Source organism: Salminus brasiliensis, chromosome 7 (genome assembly GCF_030463535.1).
Source record: "Salminus brasiliensis chromosome 7, fSalBra1.hap2, whole genome shotgun sequence".
Lineage (NCBI taxonomy): Eukaryota > Metazoa > Chordata > Actinopteri > Characiformes > Bryconidae > Salminus > Salminus brasiliensis.
In genome coordinates, this window is record NC_132884.1 from 33,360,284 (window position 1) to 33,387,757 (window position 27,474).

At 41.0% G+C, this 27,474-nt stretch overlaps 2 protein-coding genes across 5 annotated transcripts in view; both read right to left on the reverse strand.

Annotated features, from left to right (window-relative positions):
- Positions 1-864: 864 nt before the first annotated feature.
- cttnbp2nla (CTTNBP2 N-terminal like a) lies at positions 865-23,213 on the reverse strand. The gene is made up of 5 exons (XM_072683140.1): positions 23,158-23,213; positions 17,588-17,695; positions 5,508-5,768; positions 5,065-5,172; positions 865-4,298 (listed from the first exon to the last, which is right to left on the reverse strand). The coding sequence occupies exons 1-5, from the start codon at positions 23,170-23,172 to the stop codon at positions 3,129-3,131; spliced, it is 1,662 nt and encodes a 553-aa protein (XP_072539241.1). The 5' UTR covers positions 23,173-23,213; the 3' UTR covers positions 865-3,128.
- A 1,416-nt stretch (positions 23,214-24,629) lies between these two features.
- phc2b (polyhomeotic homolog 2b (Drosophila)) overlaps positions 24,630-27,474 on the reverse strand; it is a 39,879-nt gene continuing 37,034 nt past the window's right edge. For all 4 annotated transcript variants that reach the window (XM_072684681.1, XM_072684680.1, XM_072684679.1 and 1 more), the window contains one exon: positions 24,630-26,049. In XM_072684681.1, the coding sequence (XP_072540782.1) occupies positions 25,895-26,049 (155 nt within the window). In that variant the 3' untranslated portion in view covers positions 24,630-25,894. The remainder of the gene's footprint in view (positions 26,050-27,474) is intronic.

Genomic DNA, 27,474 nt, shown 5'->3' on the forward strand with positions numbered 1-27,474 from the left:
ACCTCAGTGATGACATGTATGATTTCACAGGCTTTGGTTGACTGTTCTTAAGCTATTCTCTGAAAGACTGTGGGCAAGAGTTAATCAAATAGTGCCCCCTGGTGGGTAAAGGGGGAATACCACCATTTTTACCAACTGTAATCAACTTGCAATGTGTAATCATGCACAATCAGATTGTTTAGATTAAAAGACAGGGCTGATGGTGAGGAAAGTCTCTGTTTCTGAGAAAATGGCTAAGTACTACTTATATCTACATTCAGGGTATTTAGCAGACACTCTTATCCCAAATGATCCAAAAAAGAAACCTCTAAGCTTAGATACTACTAAACACAAATATCAGTATAGAGACCACAATACTCCACACTACACTGCGCCCAAGTACTCTTGGATAAGGTGGGTCTTCAGTCCGGGTTTAAAGACAGTGAGCAACTCTGCTGTTCGGACAGCCAGGGGAAGTTGTTCCACCACTTTGGTGCCAGGATAGAAAAAGGCCTGGACGCTTGTCTTCCATGAATCTTAAAGGGCTCTTGGTACTGATTGGCTTTTGACCACTGCCATCAAGTATGGAGGGGCTGGTCCTTTCCTGACTTTGTAGCCAGCACCAGGGTTTTGAATCTGATGCGGGCAGCAGCTACAAGTGACCAGTGTAGAGAGAACGCAGCAGAGGAGTTGAACATGGCTAATGGTTAAAGACAACCCGTGCCATTGCATTCTGGACCAATTGCAGAGGCCTGATGATGCGCATAGAAAGACCAGCCAGAAGGGAGTTGCAGTTATCAAGTCTTGAAATGATGAGAGACTGAACAAGCACCTGGGTGCCTCTCTAGAGAGGAAAGGTCGAAATGAGAAATCTGCATGACCGAGTCAGATTTGCAACATACTACTTTAATTACTACTTTGTTCCAGATCTCATCTGAACCTCCACAGTCCTGCCCAAACGCTTGAATAAGACAGTATATAGATATACTTATATACAAGAAATACAAACACTGAAATTAAAAAAAATATATATTGAGTGATCATTGTGGAACGTACATAACATGGGTATAGTGTATCACAAAAATAATACACTGCAAAGGTGTGTGAACTCATGAGATAACCAAAAACCAAATATTAGGACAGTCATGCAATCTCATGTGATTTCTAATATAATCACTGACAGAAACACTGCAGTAGAACTGAGCTAATAGGTGGTATATATCATTTTGTACATATACATATGCAAAAATCGCTACCAAGCAGCATCTGTCTGCATATGTAGTCTGATACAAACATATATTACAGTGTATAAACTAGAGAAGGAATACAAGCACAAGTACAGGACATAAATATGGCTAATAAGATGTTAATAAAATAAATGAAAAAATAAACTAAAACAATGAAATGAAATGGTTACTCATAGAGGACCTTATACAATATACAAGCCTTTGACATCATGACAAAATCACTTGCAAAGAACCATAGCAAATGGTAAGGCTATGTGTGTTCAACTCGCTGAACATCACTTAGGACAACTGCAATAATGCAAGAAGACTGCGAAATACAGAGAGTCCCACTGTGCCAATACACACAAGCTCAGCAGTGGTCTACTGTGGGTGGGCATGTCCAAACCTTTTTCTCCTTAAATAAAAATCCTTTCATTAGCGACTCGTGGCCTCATCCTCCTAAATCCATCCATTTTATTTAGATACGTTACGAACATCAAAAGTTTGCACAAAACATAAATAAGTGCTGGATGAGATAAAGTATGATCTGCAAAATATATTTAAAGCAATGGTATTCAGTAATTGTACATTTAAAAAAAACAACAACTTTAAAATCATATGGATGGTACAATGATGCTGCGTAACCCGAATCATATTTGTGTAAAATATTTTAATATTACTCTAACGCCTCAGTACACACGCTTCTTTACCTTCCACTTGTCAGCAAATGCACGTGTACAGCTGTCCATGAGGGGGCGCTCAAAGGGTGCTTTTGTTTACAGCAGTGATGTAAACCAAAAATACACTCCAAGACTGTAGGGGGAGCCGAGGAGCAGAAAACGAACAATAACTGTTGTAAAGGGGAATTTCATCAATTTCAGCTGTTGAGATGCAGGTCATTCAGAGTGGCTTTATGTGAAATGATGCCCTGATGCAGTGATGATAGAGACCTGGGGTCAGATTCACAGAAGTTTCTCATGTTTCTCATTTTTTGTGAACTTTTCTCTTAAGAAAAAACTATATATATGTTCTTAAATGATTTTTTTGAAGATAATACTTCAATCTTCAATACTTCATACTAGTAATGGCTTTCTGGGGTCATGCCACAGTTCATATATTTAAGCTATTGTTGAAAGAATTTAAGGAATTGTATTTAAAAACATTGGGCCTTATTCACTTATTAACTATTGTTAAGAGAGACATTTCTTTTTAAATTACACTGATGCAGGTAAAACATGTTTTTTAACCAGGGTTTTTTTTGTTTGTTATTTGGGATTTGTTACCAATTAGTTTCAGAGGAAAATGGGATCCGTCATTTATAAAATCAGAGCTGTGAACAATTCTGTGGTTTAAAAACACATCACGAATCATAAACCCTCTGGTTAGGACTTTCAAGAACAAAATTTAAAACAATTCATTTTGGTGAATGAGGCTGGAGTTTGTTCTTATGAATGCCTCAGTGTTTATCTTAGTATCCTTAGTACATTTTTTCATAGGAAAGCATAGCAACTTCATTTCCTATTCAAAACCATCAGAGTTTTACATACAATGTTTTTAATGGTAAAACAGTGGTAAATCTAAATAGAAAATACTTTTTTGCTTTACAACGCTTTGCATGCACCTCTTCAGCATAAATGGCTTAAAAAGCATGTTTAGGTACAAAACCATATAAATGACACTATGGTAAAACAATGGCATCAGCCAGCACGTTGGTCATTTTCTATGAGGTAGCTTTTACGGCTATTTTCAGACATCTGGTGACTAGCCCTACTGTTCTGTTGAACATGGCATTTCACAATAAGCCACTCACTCTTTGTTTACATCTGAACAACTGAAAGAGGCAGAAATGTAAGGGTTAATCCCTATTATTTATGTTGTACCGTATTAACACTGCTGATGTCAGGATGGTGTCAGAGGTGCTAGCTAGCCACTGGAGGACAGAAGGAGATCTGGTTCTTTGCTGCTTTCAGGTGTACTTTTACGTCCGCAGCCGGCCGACATCTGAGCCAAGTGGGCGGCTCGAAGGGTGGCCGGGGAGGGCGGGGTTTCAGCCAGGCCTGGCTTCTTAGGGGGGATTGGGGGTGGGTTCCCCCTCTCTGCTCTGGGGATTGTTGGCGAGCGAACTCCAGGAGAAAGGGCACGGTAGTCTGTGCCAAAAGGCGAGCTGTTTGGGGTAGCTGCTTTGCCGGAGTTCTGCTGGCTGCTGAATCGACTCAGGGCCTGGGTCAGTGTGCTGCGAGCTGCCTGTTTGGAGGCACTGCCCTCTGGTGGAGGAACTGGGGAAGTGCAGGGAGAGAGGGGAGAAAAAGGAGAGCTTGGCTGAGGTTCTTGCTCTGCCGTGGACTGGAACTTGTGACGGGCTGCGTGGAAACGCTGATGGATGCCAGCCTGGTAGGCAGCCTGCAGGCTGGGGGAGGAGCTGGGGCTGGAGTTTGTTTGGGGGGAAGTGCCTGTACTGCAGAAGGACTGGTTGTCAGTATTCATATTATTATTAGACTGTGAAGGCGAGTTCCCATTGGTCAGGTCACTTTGGCCTTGAGTTTCTTCCCCGTTCTCCCACTTCTGCCTCTCATTTCCTCCACTCTCTTTTACAGGAGTGTGATGGCCGTTCATCTTCATTTGGCTATTACCTGATTTCTCTACACAGTCCTCCACAACACCATTGCTCATCTGCATCTCCACCTTCCCTTCCTCCCCACTCAGCTCTGGCACAGCTCTCCTCACCCTCTCCACCTCCTCCTGCAGCTGCCTGCACCGCGTTTCTTCCTTCCTTAGCCGCAGGCCCAGCTGCTCCCTCTCCGTATCAAACTCTGCCAAGAGCTCCTCCCTCCTGGCCTCCATCTGCATGGCATGCTTCTTCTCCTCTTCCAGCTCCAACCGAAGTGTTTGATTGGCAGCCCGTTCACGCTCCAGGCGGCGACTGAGCTCTCCCGCCCGCTGTGCCTCCTCGTGGGCGCGGGAGCCCGAGCGTTTACACTCGCGTCCTAGGGCTGCCATCAGCTGCTTATGCTGCACGCGCTCGTCCTCCAGCTGATTGTGCAAGCGTTTATTCTCCTTCTCAATGCGGGAGACCTTCGACTTCTCAAACTCCAACTGAAGACACACAAAAGCAGTTCTTCAAAAGAGTGCATTATAATTGCATCCCTGGGTCCTGGATCCTTATTTAGCCACTTTTTTCATTCAGAAGGTAAATTTAAGCGTTACAGAACGGACACTATAATACAATACAACTAGAACATAACCTACAATCTATAATATAATATATAATAACTAGATATCTTCCTACCTATCTAGACAGACGTAGCTATGTAGATTATGAGTACTACTGGTACTACTACTATCTTAGCAAGTAAAGAGCAAATGTCTTTAAAAATGTGCAAATCTGAAGGTAAAACATACATTCAGTCTAGCAAGAAAAACTGTTAATATGATCTTCTGTAGTGTTCAATTCTGTTTACCCTAACTGGGGAACTCAACCAAGTGGTCTTACATGCTTTTCAGGGAGCACAGAGATACATTTTATTGTCATGTTTCTGCCATTCAGTACAAAGAAGTAGCTTGTAGCTGTGTCACGAACTACACTTACATTTTATTATCAGCTTTTAGAAAATTACACCCATTTCAAACAATTTTCCGACACATTTCAACGTAAAAAAGCCATATAAAATGACTGATCAGTTTTTTTTCCTCAGATGATCTGTGTTTGCTCAGTGCCAGTGAATTAATGAAGAAATTTAAATATTAAAATATTAGGAAAAGGCTGAACTGCTATGTTTGCAACATTTCAGTTTTCTGCTTGAAGTTAATGGAGGCTCAGTGGTTAGAGACTGGTGAGCTAATGTGCTACAAAGCTCTGTACCTGCTGCAGGAGGCGCTCTCGCTCCTTCTCCAAGATACAGGTGACATCATCTCCCTCAGCTGTATCCTCTGCATGCCTCCTCTTTTCTTCCTCCAAATCTGCAATGACCTGAAATCAACACAGCGGGGCAGCAGAGAGACAAAACTGCTGGTTAAATAGCCTTATCCCACTAAAAACAGTCTCAGAGTGACCTGCTGTGGCGTGTCAGTGACCGACATGTCCAGTTTTGAATGACAGATGCAGTGACAGTGTCACTGTTGATATCAGTGGTGTTTGCTTGGTCTCATGACATACAGCATGACTGAGACTTACAAAAACACCAGCGTCTGCAGAAGGTACCGGAAATGAATCCCCATGTAAACAAACATATTGGCTGACCCTGACACTCATTCACTCAATCACTGGTCCACTCACCCACCCTTCCCTCTATAACCCATTCTCACCCTCCTGTGTCTGCTCTCGGCAGCTGCTAGCTGTTTCAGCATCTTCTCCTGCATCCTCCTGCAGTGTCCCACCACCAGTCTGAGCATGGCCAGCGGATCAGAGCGTCCTGCGGCCTCTCGTCTTTGGGACGTGCTCGCTCCATCTCCCTTGGGCTGAGAGGAGCCCTGGAGGACTTCGCTGTCCCTCTGCAGGGCCAAAAACGGGTCACTCAGGTCATATCTGCCATAGCGCTCCCACACATATGCATCCCTGCGCTGGGCCTGCGAAGTCAGGAGAAGAAAACCAAGCATGTGTGAGTAGTTTCTACTGGTCCTGAGTCAATGTGTCCCACACATGATTTCCACTGAAGTACATTTTGTTCATTTTGATTTTAATAATTTCCTCCTCCAAATGAACAAACACGAGCACACAGTGTCACTGATACAAAGCATCATTCATTTTCTTAGTCCATAAGTGGCTTCACATCTAAAACTAAAGGTTTAACATTCACTTATTTCTTGCCTTATACACTGAAATAAGTAAACAAACACTAGGATGAATTTGGACATTTATATACACTGATCCATTGAACTCTGTCCATGGTCCATTAACCATAAAGGAGCACTTTGCAGTTCTATAACTACAGACTGTCATCCATCTGTTTCTCAGCATACTTTGTTAGCCTCCTTTCACCCTGTTCATCAATGGTCACGACCCCACAGGACCACCACAGAGCAGGTAGTATTTGGGAGGTATTATACAGATCGAATGATCTGACACATGCTTAAAGGCAAGTAAATAATGACACTGTCAGGACATCAGTGGCTCACTGTTAACTGTTAGCTTTTACATTTCTACTCAGTAAAAAAGTATTTATAGACCTAAATAGTGATGGCTATTTTAGGAAACGTAAGGCAGCGAAGGATACATCTATGCTGCCTTCAAAAAACAGTCAAATGGAGGTCCCTCACCAGGCGGCACAGATATCTTGGAAAGCGTTCTGAGTAAGCAGCAAGTGTTTCATTTTAGACACAATCACTGTACGGCATAAATCTTAGGTAAACCCAAGTCCTTAGGTGATGTAACATCAGTGTGGTTGAGTGTAATTATTCTTACACATACTAGACAGGGGGGACTGGCTTCCTACCACAAGCAGAAGCCACCTGAACTCCTCCCAAGACGTCACATGCTGATGGCCTGTGCAAACCAGCGAATTATCATTATTATACATTGACCCTTAAAGGAATGAAATTTTTTTTCCTAAGTTAACCAAATTATCTACTATAGTTAAAACTATTCATTGATGAATTTTAAAAAAGAAAGCTGCATGTGATGTAGAGCTCTTTTTATCTATTTGGTTTCCATTTAATGATTATTTTTTCTATGAATTGATTCATTGTTTGTTGTTTAAACTCTGAAAAAAGTATGAAATTGGTGGGTTTCTCTGTTTGGTTGTTTTTTGTTTCAAAAGAAATATACATGGAATGATAACGATCAATTTTCCTTCCCTGCTATAGCTAAAAGCGGTACACTGCTGCAACCCTTTCCATAATTTCACACCAAAATGAAAAGACAACAGATGGAAGTGCAGATCCAAACTGCTTAATCCTGAACTCAAACTGAATGTAAGGGTTCTACTAGCTTTCAGAGCATGGGAATCTTTCGTTTGTGATCAGGTATGTGCAGGGATGTTCAGTGCTTAACCGTAGCTACAACCATGTCCCTGTGGCCCAGGACAAAGAGGGTGTTTTAAAGTATTTCTTAATCCCCTCTTCATTCCCCCCCCACACACATGCTTCTCTCTCTAAACAGGAAACATGATGATACAGAGCCCCTGACCCTGCCAAGAGCAACATAAACCATCCTCTAAAGCGCAATGTGTGTGTGAGTGTGCCTTCAGCCTTCTGCATTCATTTATTTAGGCCAGGCACAACGCGGGAGGTCCGAACAGGCAGAGAGCGAGGTCTGCCTGGAGTGGGTCCTGCAGGATGAGAGGCCTAAACAAAGTTTCAACTGCGGAGTAACTTGAGTTCTTGCAACATAGCACTTCACTGTGAGCTGGTTCGAGCCAACAGAATGGCTCAGCTATACAGTTAGCAGAGAAGACATACAGACTACAAAGTGAGCCTAGCTGCCCCAAGATGCTTGGGGGAGATGAGAAGAGTGGAGGAAGGGTGGGACCTCTCTGCTTTGAGGTCGTGACAAACAGAACTCAAGTCGTAACATGAATAGGCATCTGATAAGTGCTTGAGTGTCTGCATGTGTGAGCAACTTATGACCCTTTGTGCCAGGTCAGGTGTAGAAGTCTGCTCTGCGGCTAACTAGGATGATAAGCTGAGGGCTTTAACTATGAGAGAACACCCTGCATTCTTATAAGCCGTTAGATAACCAAAAATTCCTGCAAAATCCATGAAATCACAGAAAATTCCAGGCCAAGCAAACAACAATGATGAGTTAACCATCTATAGCTGATGGGCTAATAGACATAACCATTAGAAGATGGGTAAATTGTGGCCATGATGGGATACACACATGTTCACCAACAATACTCAAATTGGCTTTGAATTCAAGTGACTATTAACAGACCCACAGTGCACCAAAAATGTGTTGCACACCTTTACACCACTTCCACTAGCCTGTGGGCAGGTTGAGTTCAGGGACTCATGGACTTTGGTGCCAAATTCTGACCATCTGTGTGCCTCGGCAGTTATTGAGATTCAACAGACCAGGCTACACTATTCCAGTCTTTAACTGGCCAGTGTTGGTAAGCCTGTGCCCACTGCAGCCTCGGTTTTCTGTTCTTACCTGACAAAAGAGGACCCTGATGTGGTCTTCTGCTGCTATTGACCATTTGTCTCAAGGTTTGATGTGTTGTGCATCGCCATACGTCCCATTTCATCCACCAACACAGTCACTCCACTGGACACAATTTCCCTCAGTCACTCACACAACAACCTATAACTATTTCGTCCTACGTTTAGCATTAGCTGGGGGGATTTTAACTATGATAGAACATGCACTGTTGTAAACTGTTAGACAGACTAACTGTTTTTTCTCTATTTTAGAGACCATCAACTTGGTGAGATACTGAAATGAATTTCAATTAGTCTCCCAGCACAGAAATCACAGAACATTCATTCTTACAACTGCTGAGATCCAGGCCAGGTGGACACACATGAAGACTAAACAGTGGTGGTGAATCAACCTTTCTACTTGATAGGCTAAATACTTGAGTGGCCTTTGAACCTTTAGTGACCTCTGTGACAGCAGCTCTAAGTGATAAAAGTCAAGCAATGTAGTTCTGACACAAAGAGGAGTGTACCCCACTCCTCAGGGCCAGAGGGAGCAGAATTCTTGTTCTTTACTGAGGAGGTTTTGGAGGCACATTCCTACAAGAATGTTTTATTAAGAATGTGTTTCATACACACACTTACTAAGCACTTTATTACTTTATCACTAATACTGGCTCTTAACTTGCTCCAGAGATTCTGGTCCACGTTGACATGATTGCCAGATTTTGCAGAACACTTTCATGCTGTGAATCTCCCTCTTTACGACATCCCAAAGTCTGTTCAAAGGTGTTCTGTTGGCCTGGACTGGTGACTGGGAAGGCCACTGAAGACCCCTGAATCCAGTGTAAGGTGGTAAACAGTAGCCATTAAGGGATGCACATGGTCATCAACAATCCTCAAACAGGCTGTGGCATTCAAGCGAAGATTGATTGCTATTAATGGACCTAAATTGTGCCAAGAAACAAATTCCCCACAGCATTACACCACCTCCACCTGCCTGGACTGTTGACACAAGGTGTTAAATTCTGAAATTCGGACACTACCATCTGTGTGTCTCAGCAGAAAATGAGATTCTTTAGAACGGGCTCCATTTTTACCAGTGTATAACTGTCCAGTTTTCGTGAGCACTGCAGTCTCAGCTTTCTGTTCTTGGCTGACAAGCATAGAAGCCGACATAGTCAAGATTTAAGTGTTGTGCCTATATAATATATTGTTGCTGTCATGCAAAAACCTTGTATCTCCATTTTTGTTGTTTTATATAGTGGAAAATAGTGGAAAATTTACTGAATTTACCCAAAACGCTTTACAAAATATTTACTCTTTCCAAAACTGTTTAAAAGGAGAAATGTGTCAGGTCTCAATGATTCCTGGAGTTCTGCTCCTTGTTCACTAGATCCTAGTCCTAATGAAAATACACTCCACCATCTCACTTCCTCCCGCAAAGAAAACACTGAAACAAGTCAAAGCACTTTCTACGTATATACACACACACCAACAGGGGTGTAAGTAAAAATGCATACACCTGGAAATGTCCAGATAATGTTTTGAAATACTGTATCGATTCTCAAACACACAGTATTTCACATGCAAACTGTTTACTGCAAAGATTTGTGACAGTGGAGTTCTGCTCCTTGTTCACTAGATCCTCTGCCCTCATTAGTGCTTGTTAATAACCTTCACTTGAATAGTCCTTACCATCGCGTCAGGGGCTCAACCAAGGACAAATGCAGAAGCCATGTGAACAAGGACATGTCTGTTAAGACTGGTACTACAGCAGAGAGATTCTCTCACTGATATCACCTTTGTACCATCGTCCTCACCAATATGCGATCACATTATCTTGGACTTATACGTATAAGATACACCCCATGTCTTGACAAGACATGAAACAAGTACGTGCTTTAAAGTGAGAAAGCGAGAAGGAACAAGAAAGCCATTCAGCCAACAGGTGTGAGATGAGAAGAAAAAGCCCAGTAAAATGCTCTGGTTCACATGCCAGCACAGGTCAGAGGTTCTGACAGGTTTTGTGAGCAGCGGAGCAGCCTTTCATTTCCTCCAATGTAAATCAGCAATGGCAGATGGGAAATTCTGCCTTCCACCTAGATTAACAGCATCCAGTCGCTCTAACAAAGTTAGCCACCTGGCAGTCTCATGATTTAGCAGCGTTCGGCTTCTCTGAGAATTCCACAGAGCCCGAGGCAATTATCTTTTCACTCGAGCGAAGACGAGATTGAGGCTCGAGTGTGTGCTTTAGGTCACTGATGGTTAGGCTTTTTGCATGGACCGACACGGACAAGTCTGCTGACAGAAAGAGATAAGACTGGCTTAAGACGTGGTCCTGAGAAAGAATGTGGCATGACATTATGATTTTCTCAGCGTTAGCTGATCCGTGCTACCATTCACTGCAAATGAGCAAAGACCTTTCATTTGGAAAAGTCCCCTTAGTCTGGAGAAGAACTGGTCAACTGAACTGTGAAGGAGAAAAAAGAAAACAGCAAAATAAAAAGTAGGCGTTTCTGAAGTGAACAAGATCTTATTGAAGATAAAGAACATGGAGCTCTTACACAACAAACATGGGAAAAAATTAATCGCTGTATGTTTGTTTGGAGCCCAGGCTGCTGAGATGCAGTACAACAATTTGCTGGGCTATAATTACCTCTGTGCTGTAAAAGCTCTCCCTCCGCATTCTTTAGTGAAACCCCCTCACTTCACACAGAAGAAAAACAAACTCCAACCAGGTCCCTGCATCAGGACTTTAAGCTGGAGCAACAGATTGGAAGCTGAGTTTGCTGAGGCTAGTCCTAATGAAAATACACTCCACCATCTCACTTCCTCCTGCAAAGAAAACACTGAAACAAGTCAAAGCACTTTCTACGTATATACACACACACCAACAGGGGTGTAAGTAAAAATGAATACACCTGGAAATGTCCAGATAATGTTTTGAAATACTGTATCGATTCTCAAACACACAGTATTTCACATGCAAACTGTTTACTGCAAAGATTTGTGACAGTGCAGTGGCTCATTTTGTGCTGGGTATGAACCCAGACCCCTAGATATACTACATGTCCAAATGTTTGTGGGTTTGTGGACACCCCTTCTGATGAATGCATTTAACTACTTTAAGTTGCACCTATTGCAGACACAGATGTGTAAATGCATTCACAGCTGTTTAGTCCATGTAGAGAACTACTGACAATGCAATAGAACTCTCCGGAGCAGATAATCCTATTAAAACCAGCCCTAACGCCAGGCGTAGGCCAGAGGGGTATAACGCCCCCAGAACTGAGCTGTGGAGCAGTGGAACTGTGTTCTCTGATATGATGGTGCTCCATCCAATACTTTTACACAATCCTAAGCTCACCAACACTATATACTCTTGTCGCCGAATGCAATCAAATTCTTGAATTACTAGAATGAAATCTAGTAGAAAGCCTTTCCTGGACAGTAGAGACAGTTACTCCAACAGAAGCAGGATGAACTCTATTTTAATACCCTTGATTTCAGAAGAAAATAACTGATATACTTTGCCCATAGTGTTGCAGTGTTGTACTCTGTGTTCACACCCCAGCGTTCTGACTGCATAAAAAGTTCACAAACTTCTAAGACAATTTATTACTATACACACTCTCACTGACTGTAATACAGCATTTCTACTGTGTATGAAGTTACAGCCTGATAAGAAAAGGAGAACGTAATTGACATTTTTGATAAAAATGATATTTTACCAGGGAGAGGACTGTAAATGTATTCCATAATAACATAATCAAACAGCTCACCACTGTCTAGGAGATGAGTATGTTTGTGTGTGTGTGTGTGTGTGTGTGTGCGCGCGTGCACGTGCTTGTGTTTAGCCTGGATTAGACTAATTATCTGAGACCAACTGCAAGAGAAGAGCTTGGCCAGATTAACCTACTAAAGGCTGATTTGTGTGTGTGCATGTGTGTGTATAAACAGCATCTTTAAATGAATAGGCCATTAAACAAAAAATACTAAATAAATAAGTAATAATAATTATTAAATAAATTGGTATTAAGGGAAATCCTGAAAATTTTATATTTCAGCAACTGATTCCTTTAAAGAGAAACAAATAAACAGACTGAAAAAATGATGAATGGACCAATAGAAATGCTTTAATAAAATATCTTTACATTGACTTGAAAAAGTTCATTGAAAGTTAAAGAGGGTTTTTTCCTTCTCCTGTAAAGCTGAAAATAGGTTTGCTCCAACAGTGATGACATTATTAACTGTTTATAGAGTTCTAGGATGAAAGGTAAATTTCCCAAAGTTAAGAAAATAAAGCCTCAAAAATATCTTTGTCTCTAACTGGTGCCCATTTCCCAAAGCCATGTGTTTAATAAGCTTGTTAACTCTCTCATGGTTGATGACTTAAGTTAGCCAGGACAGATAAGACAATTATATCCTTCTTTGCCATCTTCTTTAAACCTTCTCCACAGTGGGCTCACATTATGGCCTTTGGCATTTGAATGCCAATCAAACAATCAAAAATACAAACCATCATTTGTATAAGTATAAGGGGCTCTAGGCCATGCCTGGCATTAAGAATGGTGCCAATAGCTGCTCTAGAAAGTCCTGTTCTATTGGCGATACTTCTATACAGGGATTAGACAAGCTTTGTGTGTGTGCATATGCATGTCTGTGTCAGCAATGGGTGCAACTTAAAGAAGCTGAATGCATTCATTACAAGGGATGTCCACAAACATTTGGACACAATGTGTATAACATATGCCATAAGACATAAAATAGAATTATGGATACATATGGAGATGCTCTAATCGGAGGTTCTAATTAGAAGAACCTCTTTGGCTTCCATAAAGAACCCATGTTTGTAACAGAGATGCGGGAGTGTGAAGGACCTTTACATTGGCAAAGAATCTTCTTCCCTTCTACCCTTTTTGGCATAGAAGCTTGTGGGCACATGCTATTGGTGTCATGGAGCACAATTATTTTAGTGCTTCCCTACAGCCACTGGTTGCTATTAGTGCCAAACAAGACATGGAAATGATGATTCTGGTATTTTTGGTTAGTTCCACTTCCTTTTTCGCTTCCAGACGTGCAAAAAAAGTGAATCACTTCTGCAACTGTTGTCAAACATAGACTTCAGGTCTTACGGATTCGCAGAACAACGATCTCTGTGTAGTTGTAGTTGGTGAAAGCAGAAATGCAACTGCAAACATTCATAGCAGACCAATCCCTGAAGGCCAATTGTGGTGTTTTTACAGACACGTCTGTGAGCAACATAATGAGTAAGCTTTTATATATGTGCATGATGGAGATGTCAGGGTGGGCTTTAATGACTGCATTGTAAACGGAATGAAAAAGAATGACGCCGTCACTTCAACATGCTGAAACACAACCGTTCCTCAGAGACCACATAAAAAACAACATATAAAAAAATGCAGACGGATTCACATGGACTCTATTAGCCACCTCGTCTGAAGAAAGAAAGCCCCTCTACGGAGTTTTATCATCTGATTAATGGCTCTAACAAATCTTTACTCCTTATAAACAAGTACGTGCATGCACCCACTGAATAAGCACCACTGACAGACGTCTGCTTGCACAGCTGATCTAGACCCTTTAGGGGAATGCTCAGATCACTACACTGCTTTTATCTCTCCATCTGAGTCTGAGATGGATTTGTCTTGTCATCATGCCCTGCACACACACGCTGCACACACACACACACACACACACACACACACACACACACACACACACACGCACATACACAAAGCTAGTGTTCCAAGCAGGAATCCATTAGATACCATCTGCAGAACTAGGCATATACAGTACACCAAAGCTTACACCAAATTTCCCAGAACTGAGACCCACAACGAGAAGACAAAACCCACAGTGAGGGAAATGCACCAGTTTAACCCACGCTGACAGGATCTGATGAATTGACAGAACTCAAATAAACACGCTAACATCAGATCCATGAAACTCTAGATTGTTCGGTCTGATTCAGGCTTGTAAACAGCTTTTTGATTGTTTTCCTTAGGAATGAATGCAGTACAAATGTTTGTGCCCCCTTTTTTTTGCTGCAGTGACAGGAATATACTAGCAACACCCTAATAACTACATGGGGTACCCCAGTAACCACTTAAAACACCTTAACCACCACCTGAGATACCACTGTAACTGCCTAGCAGCCACCAAGCAACATACTAAGCAACACCACAGCAACCACCTAGCAACACAACAGTACCCATCTAGCAATCATTTACAATGCCATAGCGACTACATGGGATACCACAGCAACCATTTAGCAACATCAAAAGCAAACAGACAGAGCAACCAACTTGCAAAACTATAGCACCCATCTAGCAATCCGTCAACAGCACCACAATCAACCACCAATCAACACCACAGCCACCACCTAGCCAAAATACTTTCACCTTAATGACCAGCCTACCAACTTAAATACACTTTTCTAGTGAGACATGGTATGACAAGGGATGCACAAATATGGGAATTAGGGTTGATGCTAATGTCCAGAATTTTCACTGAACGCATGCTTGGCGATGCCAATTCTGATACAATAATTATAAAATGATAAAATACATTATAAAATTAACATTTTCATTTAAGGCATTTAGCAGACCCTCTTATCCAGAGCGACTTAAGTGCTTCACAGTTTACTCAGAAAAATACCCCTAGCTAGTTTGTATAGCCTAGAATCCAAAAGATCCCTCTAAGCTTAGATACTACTAAACACCAAAGCCAGTATGGAGACCACAATACTCAACACTATACTCCAAGTTGGAGGAGATGGGTCTTCGGTCGGCGTTCAAAGACCCATTTGAAGCGAAAGACTGCTGTTCCGAAAACCAGGGAAAGTTCATTCCACCACTTCGGTGCCAGGACAGAAAAAAGTGTGGATACTTGTCTTTCGTGGATCTTAAAGGACGGCGTCTCAAGCCGAGCTATACTTATTATTGCTCATTAGTACAATAAATACATCACCAAAAGTCAGTCTATTTCTATTGAGTTCAATGAGGAGTTTGCTGATATTTTCAACTTCAGCAAACAGTACAGTGATGTATGTCAGAGGAAAAATCCATTTCATGGAACATCATACCACACTGATAAAGAGATTTGCTTAACTTAATTGTGAAATTACATAAACACAATTACTGTGTGTGGTTTTAATTTACTTATTTCATTTATTGTGGCGGTAACTTCATTTGTCTTCTATTTGATAAATTTTACAGGCTGAAGGTTGAAGTTGAACCTCCACACAGGCCTGGAAGTTAAGAATTTGCTCATTCTGTCAGTCTTACAGTGATTCATCCTTTAAGTCTGCACTTTGCAACCGGCCTAACAAAAACCCACAACTGCCTGAGCTTCAGCGGATTGTGTTGCTGTATGAAGCTGAGGTGATTGTTATGTCTAGTGCTTGGCTGCGGAATACAGGTTTAACCCTGGCTGCTGGAACTCAGCTGGGCTCGGAAGCCTGGTTTCCGTAAGGAGTGCGGGTTCAGAGCCAGCAGTGGAGCTGGAATGCACTAGACGTCTCAGACTAAAAAAAAAAGAAAGAAAGGAAGCTCAATCACATAAGGGAAAATAAGCACAGGCCTTGTGTAATTAATGACTTGTGGACCTTTTACAGTAATAAAGGTACAGTATGAGAACCGTTCATTATGCAATGAAGTGGAGCAGCCAGACATAACAGTGCAATGACTGATTAGGATTAGGGTAGGGTATTTACATACGGTAATGTTTGTTTCTACTGCATTATACGGTTCTACTCTATAATACAGCAGAGACTAACCATACAAACAGTGGGACATGGTTTCTGAGTCACACAGCCATCCATATTATTAGCAGTAAGCCAGCAATACGCACAGTATGTGTTGAAACAAAGACAAAACCAAAACTTTACCTTAAATGGAAAGCAGTTCCAGCTAACAAAATGAACAGGCTCAGCTACAGTGTGTGCACTCACATTAGCTGTGTTTTAAAGTTGAGGTTCAAAACACTACCAAGATGTTAGCACGCAGCTGAGCCATGTGCCAGATACACATCTGGATTTCATTGAGTGGTACAACTGTAATATCTCTCTGGGGCATCCTGCATGCCATACAAATCTCTAGACCTGTTCAATGGACAACAGCCTACTGTCAACCACAGTTTGAAATTACAACAAAGTTTAATTCTAGACCTAATTAAACTCTAAATAAACACTGAACTAGAGCCTAAACATAAACCTCGCTTTAATCTGCAATCAAGTAATGCAATATGTCACCACAAAGGCGGTTTAACTGGAATATACTCTGGTTACAAAAGAGCCGTTGTCTTTTTGGAAGCAAAAGTGGTTCTTGACGGCGCTTAAAAGAACTATTTGAAGCACTTTTATTTTGAAGAGTGTACAGCACTATTTATATTTAGACATTTTATACATGGAGGTGCACAAGACCCCTTGTGAAAGCTGTGCAACGCTTTACACCAAGCAACAGACATAGCTAGCTATAAAAAAGAGGTATCTCAGTATTACCAGTATGGATGTCATGGCAGAAGCTGCGAAGAAACCAAAAAAAGATGTCAGTAAGTGAGGAAAAGAAAGAAATCGACCACCTTGCAACTCCGGAGCAACCACCCAACAACACTACAGCACCCACCTAGCAAACCCTTTAGCAACACCATAGCAACTACCTGGGCTACCACTGCAATGACCTAGTAAGACAACAACAACCACTGAGCAAAAACAAGGAGCGACCACCCAAGAGTAAACAGGTTTTTCACAGGTTAGGGATCTCCATATTTAGGTTCTGGGAATTGTGTATTGCTTACAAATTATTGCATTAGGGTTATTGTGTGGCTCATTTCTGCCAATGTCACAGCTCAAATATCTTGAATTTGTTTTATCATAATTCTCTTTAATGCCTGCACCCTTAGCTGGGGCAGGACCGAATCCTCTTTGACTTGACCGCTCAGCTAAATATGCTAAGGCTTCGATGTTTTCAAAGACGTGACATGTGTTGACAGACCATCAGGATCTGAAAGCAGCTCAGATGATTCAGAGCTGTATGAAGCAGCAAACAGGGATCTGCTCTTGGTTCTGTCTGAGTGTTCTCTGAACTCAGAGCTAGTCACCGTGATGTGTCTGTGATGCTGTTTTAGTCATTGCTGATTGGCGCTTTGAAATGGATATGACCCAACCTGAGTGCAAGAGACACCCATTATCACTGGTCAGCTGCCAACAAATGTCCGCCCTAGAGTGAAGGGATTGCAGTGTTAGTTCTTGAGCAGCAGTGAAGATGCTGCCCTCGCTCACTCACCCTGAGGGCCTGGATGACAAGGTCTCGAGCCTCCAGCTCTCCCTCCAGCACACTGAAGAGCAGCAGCACATCTCTCTTACTCAGAGCATCCACGTTCAGCCTGGACTCCTGGCAACATCACACACAAAACAAGAACAAATAAATCTCACACACACACTTCCTTTATCTTGGCGTTTTGTTCTGTATGTAAAAAGAGCGAGAGGGAGAAAGAGAGAGTTACACTGGCAAGAGAGACTGTGTTACTGCCAAGAAATCAGAAGCGTAGGAAGTAACACTGGGCTCGTACCAACATTCTCATTCCACAGTACAGGCAGTGCTTTGAGGATCTAATCCCTTGCCTTTCAGCTTGGAAATTTAAGAAAGTACAGAAATGTACAGAAATAAAGGGTATAACTGAGATTAGATGAATAACCCTTGAATGTCACTTAGTATTACTGCCAACCTTCTATACATCTGACTAGCGTATTTATAACTGCCAAAGGACATTAATTACATAGTAATGAGTTTTACATTCATCTTCTGTATCAGATTATGTGCAAAAAAATAAAAAAGATCCACACACACAGAAATGTAGCTATTTCAAAGCCCAGCATAATAGTCCTTGGGCACCTCTGGTCAGAATTTCTGTCACTGTGAATAACTTATTGAGTGAAGATGAAACACCTTCAGTGTTCTGCTGGAACACCACCAAGCTCATTAGGACCAAAAGGGCCAGCATGACATCTTTACGAACCATTTACGGCCACAATCCAGGAACTGCTTGCTGAAATTCCTCTTTAGGTTGAAGTAGTGTCTCAGAAAAACTAAATCAGCCTTGTTGTCAACAATGCCTAAAAAAGGTCAGCTGAAACAAGCTGCGTTCCTCAGGGCTGCAGGCTACAATAATCACATATTAATAAAACCCTGAGGAGTTCAACATGTCTTTAAGATTTTAAGAAAGATTTTTTTTAAATTTTGAAGTTTTAAAATAACAAGAAAGAAAATGAAGCCTGAAGCAAAAGTTTGGGAACCCTGCATAGTCAGTAATTAGTAACTTTACCTTTGGCAAATATTACAGCTGTTAAACACATTCTGTAGTCAGATGACAGTCTCTCAATTCTTGCTGGAGGATTTATCTTCCTGGGATATTCTTGGGCTCTCCTGCACGCTCTAGGCAGCTGCTTAGAGGAGCCCAGGTCTGTTGGTTGTTAAAACAAGATGTAGAGAAAATGTACAAAGCTCTGGCATTTGCATCTTTCCTAATGATGAAGTGCAGTGCTGGGTGATATGACCTCAAATCAATATTATTACAATGAACTGAACATTCACTATCCCTATTCAGCTGAACTACTGAGCGATATTTTCTGACTGTTTATCCTGTGTATGACTTCTAGCCTTTGTTTCTTCCACCTTGTTTTTGTCTTGGCCTTTGGACTTTTTGCCTGTATGTTTTGCCTTGGATTTAGACCTACTGCCTGTTTTCGTGAGTACTGCCTTGACCATCTGGATGTGTTCCTTTCCTCTGTTTATTATCTTTTGCCTTCCGGAAGTGATCCTTGCCCGTTTTGTAACTACGAATCTGGAATGTGATATTTTTATTAAAGCCTCTTTTTGATTTTCACTCTGCGAGCATCTGATTCGCATGGAATAAAATATTGCAATGTCAGGTTTTTTTCCCAAAATTGTGCAGCTCCACAGTAAGATATTCAAAATAATGTCTTATCTTTAACTTCATGGCAGTTCATCTTCTACTATTCACAGTAAGACATTTTGACCAGGGGGTGCCCAAATTCTTGCATGCCACTGTATTTACAACCACAAATGTCAGACAGAGAAACAAACTTACAAACAGTTTTTTGGACAAAATTTCGTTGTTTCAATAGGTTTAAAGTGTGAAATAATTACACATTAACATTTTCTTTGACTATTTCCAGCAATATATCATTGCTTTTTACTTTTTGACATAATGTGAATCTGGCAGTTGTTATCTACATTGTATCGAACGAACTGACCAATAAAAATGCTCAAAAATGAAAAAAAAAAAAAGTTTACATTGACTCCCATTGAAAGTAAAGTAGGTTTTTCCTTCTCTTGTAAAGCGGCCTTTTTGGAGATAGGAGACTACCTCTAACAGACCAAGTACCAATATTACCTTCATTAGGGTCACTCTGTAACAGCCCTCCCTCTGTGTGATCTCTTTCTCTTTCTGATGCTTTGCAATTTGTGAACTTCATGTGAACTGTAACAAGCCCTCAGATACTGCTGAAATATCAAACATAGATACACTATGTTATGTGCAACGCTGTCTGGCGGCACCTTCAGCGTTCTGCTGGTACACCACCAAGCTTATTAGATTAGGATGAAAAGGACCAGCATGACATGCAACACACAATCCAGGAGACACTCACAGGAAACAGTTAGCTGTTACCTGAAATTCCTGGAGGACTTGATGCTTAAAAAAGGGCAACTGTGCTCAGGGCTTACTGGTAGGCGTACTGATAGAAATCTTTAGATGTTTAATGACCTCAAATGTTCCTGGAGGAAATTCCATGTTGTTCTGAATCAGAGGAGTTCCTGTGGTTGCCAAATCTCAAGCCAAATCCCAACTGTTTCTGCACTGAAATGAACTATTCTGGCTATAATCACAGTCACTCCCATCAATCAAAATAAGTGCAGTTATTAAACCAAGCTGATTAGATGCCTTTTGGAAGCAAAAAATTTTATCTGGCAAAACTTCAGTAAACCACTCAGACGCACAAGACTTCAATTTTTGCGATTCCAAGGTAACTTCCAAAGTGACTTCCTTCAAAGCATCTAGGCACTGCCATGGAAAGTCTTGCTTTTGGAAGCATCTCTGGGTAGGCATAAAATTAGCGAAGGCATATGGGAACAATTAGTCCAGGTACTTGACTGATCATAAGTAGTTCCACTGTTTAGGTAGTAGAGGAACTGCCTGTTATAGCCCAGTCTGGCACCAAGGCTTGGGAAAGAAAAACACCAGAGGGTCAGACAAAAGGAGCTGGGGGAAATCTGATGCTTAACGTGCAGCTCACTTATACAAGCCATAGCGCTGGGAATCCCCACTATTTTATGGCTAAACAGCGCTGACTATTTCCTACCTCTGCTGATGCTGAGTTAATCTCATAGAACGACTCTGTTTGACCAAAATACTGTTAAAGTCAGTCGAGCATGTGAATTCTTTGGCCTTGTTGTTATTTCGCTGGATCTCTTCAGAGAGAGTGAGTGGTTTTGTTCAGAGGCGGAGCAGAAGTATCTGAGTGAGATGTGGTGAGGACTATGTGGAGTTCTCGCAGCTATTACTTACACACACCCCAATGCAAGCAAACACATCTGGATGGTGCATCTCCTCCACAAGCTGTTATAAGGTTCATGAGAAAAGAAAACCATGAGAGCAAATTGTTCCATTTTCTCCTCATGAGTCAAAGCCACTTTCCATACCATCAAAGTTGCGAGGGGGTCCATGCTTTGTTTCAGTGGTTCGGCCTGTTGCGCTGCGGATGCAGTCCAATCGTCTGTAATTACATTCCGGACTCTGCATACTTTACACCAATCAAAAGAAAGAATTTTAATGGAACTTCTCTGAACTCTGTTAGTTCCCATCATCATGCAAAAAGTGCCTCCAGCCTGTGCGCAAATCCTGTTTCTTTGGTCTGCCGGCCTTCTGTGGAGCTGCAAGCTCCTGTCGAGATCTGTGTGGTCAGCCAAAGTTTCCACATCGTGAAGTCATGAGGACTGTTACATAATACGGTCTGAGACTAGAGAGTTTGGGCTACTGTACTAGATCAGGAATTCAGGCTGCACTCAACTATCCACACCACTAATCTCCATGCGGCATCATTACGGCTCTTTGCACCAACATTTACAGCAAGCCTCATTGTTCTGCTGTGTTCTTAACGTGTTTGCAGCAGCTTGTTAACATGCTATATATTCTGCTTAATGCCTCTGATGTGGCTCACTGGAACCGAGTAGATCTGCAGCCTTTACAGGCCTTGACGGCTGTCATGATTTGCTGTTAGACCAAACCTAAATTAGATAATTAAAAACACTGAACGTCTAAAAATAGTGGATTTTTCCCTCAAGCAGCTTAATGGGCACATCTGCAGTATTAAATGACATATAAATGAGCCGGCTTGCAATTTAGAAGACGTTATTTCGGTCCTTATCAATCAAACACCCCTTCCAGGAGACGTGATTCTCGATTTTACAAATACGCTCTTAAAAATAAAGGTCCTTCAAAAGGGAAGCTATAGATATGTGTAAGTGTAAAGAACTTGTATGTAAAATCACACAACCAACTTGGCTCTTCTATGGCACTCCTTAAAGGCTTATAACACTGCTATTCTAAGCACTTTTATTTTTAAGAGTGTATAAACCAGTATTTGCGACTCTCCTTATCTTATCAGCAGATAACTGTACATTCTTACCATGTACATCAGGGAGTCAGCTCCTCACTTTATAGCCTTACTGCAGCTGCCGCCTCTATCAGGTCCCTGTCTTTCCATTTAGAGACAATTTCTCCCAGTGTGATGGTTGGTGCACCACACTTCTGAGACCAAATATTCCCAAATATCCCTTACAGCTGGCCTGAGGCCCTGGTGCCTTTTTTATCCATGTTTGCGTGAAACCTATCTTCTAATGCTCCTTATGTGGCTGAGTAATATGGCATTTCCTCTTCGGCCCTTAGCTTTCAGGAGCACTACAGCGTTAAACATGCAGCACCACTCCACATTCCTTCAGGCTTCACCGGCTTTGAGCCCAAACTCTCTAAGATCTACTGCACAGGGCAGCTTCATTCATGGTCAAAAGCATCTACAGCAACCCCCACTACTGGCGTGTGGCTATTGAGAACTTTAAAGCAGGCCTATTAAATTATTTAATCTTTGTTAGTTTGGCCCAGCTAAACTTTTTGCTGTCCTGAACAGCTCTCATACATCCTCACTGTGTCATTGTCCAGAGTGAGACTTGTATGCATTAGGAAGGTCAAAGCTACTGGATGGACATGAATGCAGTCCAGGCAGGACTAGCACTGAAATCGACTATCCCCTCAAATGTGTATTAATGCAGAGCCAAATATTGTTGCACAGCCCCATCCTAAAAACCCTTGGAGTATTTGATTGCATCCATTGCAACAAAAGTTTTTTCAGCAGTGTATCAGCAGCAAAACAGTCTGGACAAAGCCAGGTTACATTAGTTTGAGTCACTTGTATTGACTAAGTTAGACCTTTAACAATAAACTAACCTTTCTGTGAATACTCTGACAATTTGCTAAAGTCTTGCTGACTCGCGTAAATGACTTTACACGGGTGAAAAGTTTCTCTTCTCCATCTTCTTGTTGGAATTTTCCGTTCCACCTTAAGCAGTACTGCAGCTACAGTCTGGCGCCTGTGCACTCGGCCAGCATCCTGAACGGAACGCCTGGACCATTTAAGGTGGAACGGGAAATTCCACAAACGAAGTTTTAGCGAATAAGAAGACAACTTCCCTTCCGTGCAAACTAATTCACTTCTTCAAAAGGCGTCTTTAAAAAGTTAAAGACTTTATGTGTGCTAAAAGAGCAGGAGGGCTCTTACCGTGGTGGGTGCCATTTCCAGCTTTGTTCAGGTCCAGCACCGGTCATCGAGGTTTGATTTAGAGCGGATTATACACACCGCAATTCGCGAAGACGAAGGAACGCGGATTATTGACGTCTCAGACAGCCAATGAGAAAGGGCTTTTTCATGCCCTCGCCCTATAGGAAAAAGGTCTGGGCACCTGGAGGCGGGGTCTGAGCTAGAAGTTCAGGATGGAGAGGTTCCTTTGTGCAGAAAACGTCTGCCCCCCTCTTAAACCTCCGTTACTTCGATAAAGCGGATACTAAGATTTGACTTTTTATTCATCATAAATTCATACATAATTATATTGTGCATGTGGAAGACTTTTTTTGCATGGTGTGAAGTGGCATGTTTTTACACGACCTAAGATAGCGAAGGTATTCTAAAGCACTTTCTTAAGTTTTTACATAATATTAATTGGACTGCAATTTAGTTTTAGCTTAGAGCATTAAGGTCTTATATGTTTTTATGAAGATAAATACACTTTTGAACTTTGAATAAAAAGTGTACTGAGCAACCATAGATATGTGCGCCATCAAGTGGTCATTTAAGTTGTTAACATTTAAAAAGCCTCTGTAAAGTGGCCTGTGCATTGAGTGGCTCACAGAAAAATCTAATTTACAGTTTTCCTCCTACATCAGACGTAGCCAGTCACAAATCCAGTGTTTGGTCTTATATGAGGTCTATAATGGACTTGTAATGTGCATTACTTGAAGCTACACTGATGGATGGAGACAAGGGATGCAGCAATAGATGGACAAGAGTCAGTTGTGTAACTATAGAATACACCTATATAGCAGACATTTCTGATGAGAAATTATGACAAATATAAGTATTACATTTGCCGTTCATTATTTTGCACACTGCCTGTAATCCATACCTCTAATATATATATATATATATATATATATATATATATATATATATATATATATATATATATATATATATATACTGTACAAAGGTTTTAGGCACCTAATCATATTATTTAAAACTATTTATCTCTGCAGTAACAGAACTTCTCACTGTGAAGAAAGTAGCTGAAATTTGGTTCCAGATTTCTTCTGGATCTCCTGTTGTGAAAAGCAATCACTTTACCAAACCAGGTGTTTGATAGTTTGATAACTATAAATAATATGAATCCCATGAGGAGAGCTTTGCATATGCTGTTATAAACACAGTGCATAAACCCACTGCTTTCTATATGAATGTCATTGGTATTTATTCTAATGTTAGTGGTTTATTGAGCAAAGTAACACTTACTCCCTAGACCAGATATTTTTCATTCCAATGGTCACAGTCTAAAATGTTTGAACAGTACTGTATAACAGCCCAAAGTTATACTAGTGCAAATTGTCGCTGTCCAATGAAAAACATGCATCTCCAAAATAATGACTTTACAGGAGAAGGCAAAAATGCTCTTAACTTTGATTGGAAGTCAATGTAAACTGAAAATAATACGTTTATTACAAGTAATTTAGAGCATTTCTATTGGTCTAATCATCCAAAATGATTTACACAGTGTACAGTGTACACAATTTTCATTGGACAGCAGTGGAATGTGCGGTCAGCAGACCTTAAAATCCAGAAATATTGTGCAGAAGTTCTGAAGTGAAACAGGCACGTCTTTTTTCTCTTTTAAAAAATGTTATATAACAAATTGAATGCATTTCATAAATACAGGCATTTCACAAAGTGTACTCAACAAAAACACAAGACGTAATCACATTCCTGTCTAGCAACATACACTGAACATATAGAAAAGCACTCTCCATCATTCCAAATGCCAAACAAAACTGCACAATGTCACTGAGGGAGTGTGTTTGAGCTGTACAATGTACTGACACACATTGATTCATAAGAAGTAAAACCCAACAAAGGCATTGCATTGAAAAGAGAGATAACAAACTGATGGTCTTCAGATTGTAAAACTATTATACTGAACTCAGTGTAATGCCTTGCGTGATATTTACTGACTCCCACACACCTGACAGTTTAGCACCAGTTTTGTGGCTTAGCTTAGACACACACACTCTCTCTCTCTCTCTCTCTCTCTCACACACACACACACACACACACACACACACACACACACACACACACACTCATATGAATAATTTACTTTAACATAATTATACAAAAGAATCAGGCATGTACAAAAAGAAAAAATAATTTCTGAAATAAACAATAATATACAATTGCAAACTGTGAAAAGAAGAAACCTGGGCCAAAGTATAAAATTACAAAATGTCTTCTAATATCAGAACAGTTTCAACTGATGTCTTCATGCTTGGGGTGGATCTGAAACTTGGCCCATCCGTGAGCCATCTCGGCTTTGACCCTTCACTTGCAGATATACCGTAGTTAAAGGCCTATTTTGATTTCACTTGTGTTTTATAAGGTACAGACAGCCACCGTGTCGGTGGACATTACTATTTGTGCCATTTCTCATAAGAAAAGTCTTTAAGAATCATTATTTATTTTTATTTTCCAACCTTGTGGTTGGAACTGCAGCCTAACTACACCCTGTGCCAGGAGGGGCTGTTCAAAACATTGTAGTGCATTTGTATTCATAAGGTCAGGTTTAGAAGACCTTAAACGAACGCTTTCATGCTTACATACATACACACACACACACACACACACACACACACACACACACACTTTCTCTATCTAGTTCTCTCTCTCTTTTTCTCGCTCACACTGCCTGCAAAGGCTAGGAGTCTTTGAGCATATTAATGCGAGCGAAGATCTTGAGGGCCGGACCCAGTTTGATATTCATGGCGCTCATTAGGTGGTCCTCCTTCAGTAGCAGCATGGCCTGCCCATCAATCTCCTGAGAACGGAACTCATCTGCAATCTCCTGACAGCCTGCCGAGGGAATGACAACAAGCAACAGAGTGTTTGAGACATGAATAAGACATGAAGAAATCTACTTCTGACATTTGTCAAAGGAGTAGTTCAGCAAAATAATAAAAAAATACAACAGCAGCAGACTCCAAATATAGCTGATAAACCAAGACAATGTTCTGCATTCAAAATTCACTGCTTTACATTTGTACCAGAGCTTTACCATGTAACACGAAAGCTGATGTTTATACACAGCCAAATGCAGAAACTGCATGATTATATTAGTTTAAATACTAAAAAACACTGATATGATTTCACTGTGGATACTGACAGTTTATAATATATAATATCAGCAGTTACTTCAATAACTTCAGTTAAACAGTGTTTTACTAAGATTTGATTTTCCTATTGGTTAGACTTCTTAGACTGAAAGAAACTGTAGGAGGTCAAATTGTTAAGGCCTGAGGGCACAATCTCTTGTCTGTAATTCTTAGAATTTTTGATTACTGTTTATTAACTCTTCATTTTTTTCATCATTACTCCGCATTAAAAGATGTTTGAGTTACACCTCATTCTCACACTAAAGGTTAAGTTTGAATACCATGGTGGCGTTCTGTGTTTAGATTTTTAAATTCAGCCTGTAGTACTGCCATACAGTTAAACAGGGCGGACATAAAAGGTGGTTCTTTGAGCGATGCAACACAAAGAAATTGGTGTATTATGTGTAGAGGTGTAACGGATCACAAAACTAATGGTTCAGACAGTCTCTGATGTCCATTCAGAGGTGTGTTAACATTGTCATATTAAGAGACGAACCAGTCGCCTTTTGTGTGGTGTTAGTGGTCTTAGCTAGTTCTGATGCTCACTATAATGGTCTGAGTGATGAACTCTCTGTGTGCATCATGGTTAGTGGTGTTAAAAGTCTTCCCCCACAAGCCACATTCATTTTACACAATTTACAGTAGCATGTAAATTAGTAGCAAAGTCAGACATGGTAAAAAATAAAAAATAAAATAAAGAAAACCGACAGGCTGACGACATCTATCAGCACGCACAGCGAAATACAACACAGAGGTTCTTCAGCCATGCATGAGGTTAGGTGCAGCTTGCATGATGGGCCGAAACTCTTTTATGCCGCTTGTTATTTCACAAAAGCCAAAACACAAATGTGGTTACTGTTTGACCTGTATTGACATATAGTCTACAAATGTCCTTATTGTCTGTGTTTTGATTTTATAAGCGGTGTAAAAGACTACAGCAAAACAGTAGACTACAGTGTAGACTACAGTAGTTAATCTGTGGTAATCTTGCATCTATCTGCAATCTCCTTATTGACTAGTGTTTAGTAGTGTCTGAGCTTAAAGGTATCTTTGAATTTTTAGTCTAGCTGAGGTTATTCTTGAGTAATCAGTGACGCACTTTTGTAAGTCGCTCTGGATAAGAGCG

Excerpts from the sequence above, each read along its gene's own strand:
- cttnbp2nla (XM_072683140.1), bottom strand. Across the intron at positions 5,769-17,587 it reads TTGTCATCCAGGCCCTCAGG|GCCCAGCGCAGGGATGCATA; the intron begins GTGAGTGAGCGA and ends CTGACTTCGCAG. Across the intron at positions 4,299-5,064 it reads GAGAGCGCCTCCTGCAGCAG|TTGGAGTTTGAGAAGTCGAA; the intron begins GTACAGAGCTTT and ends GTGTGTCTTCAG.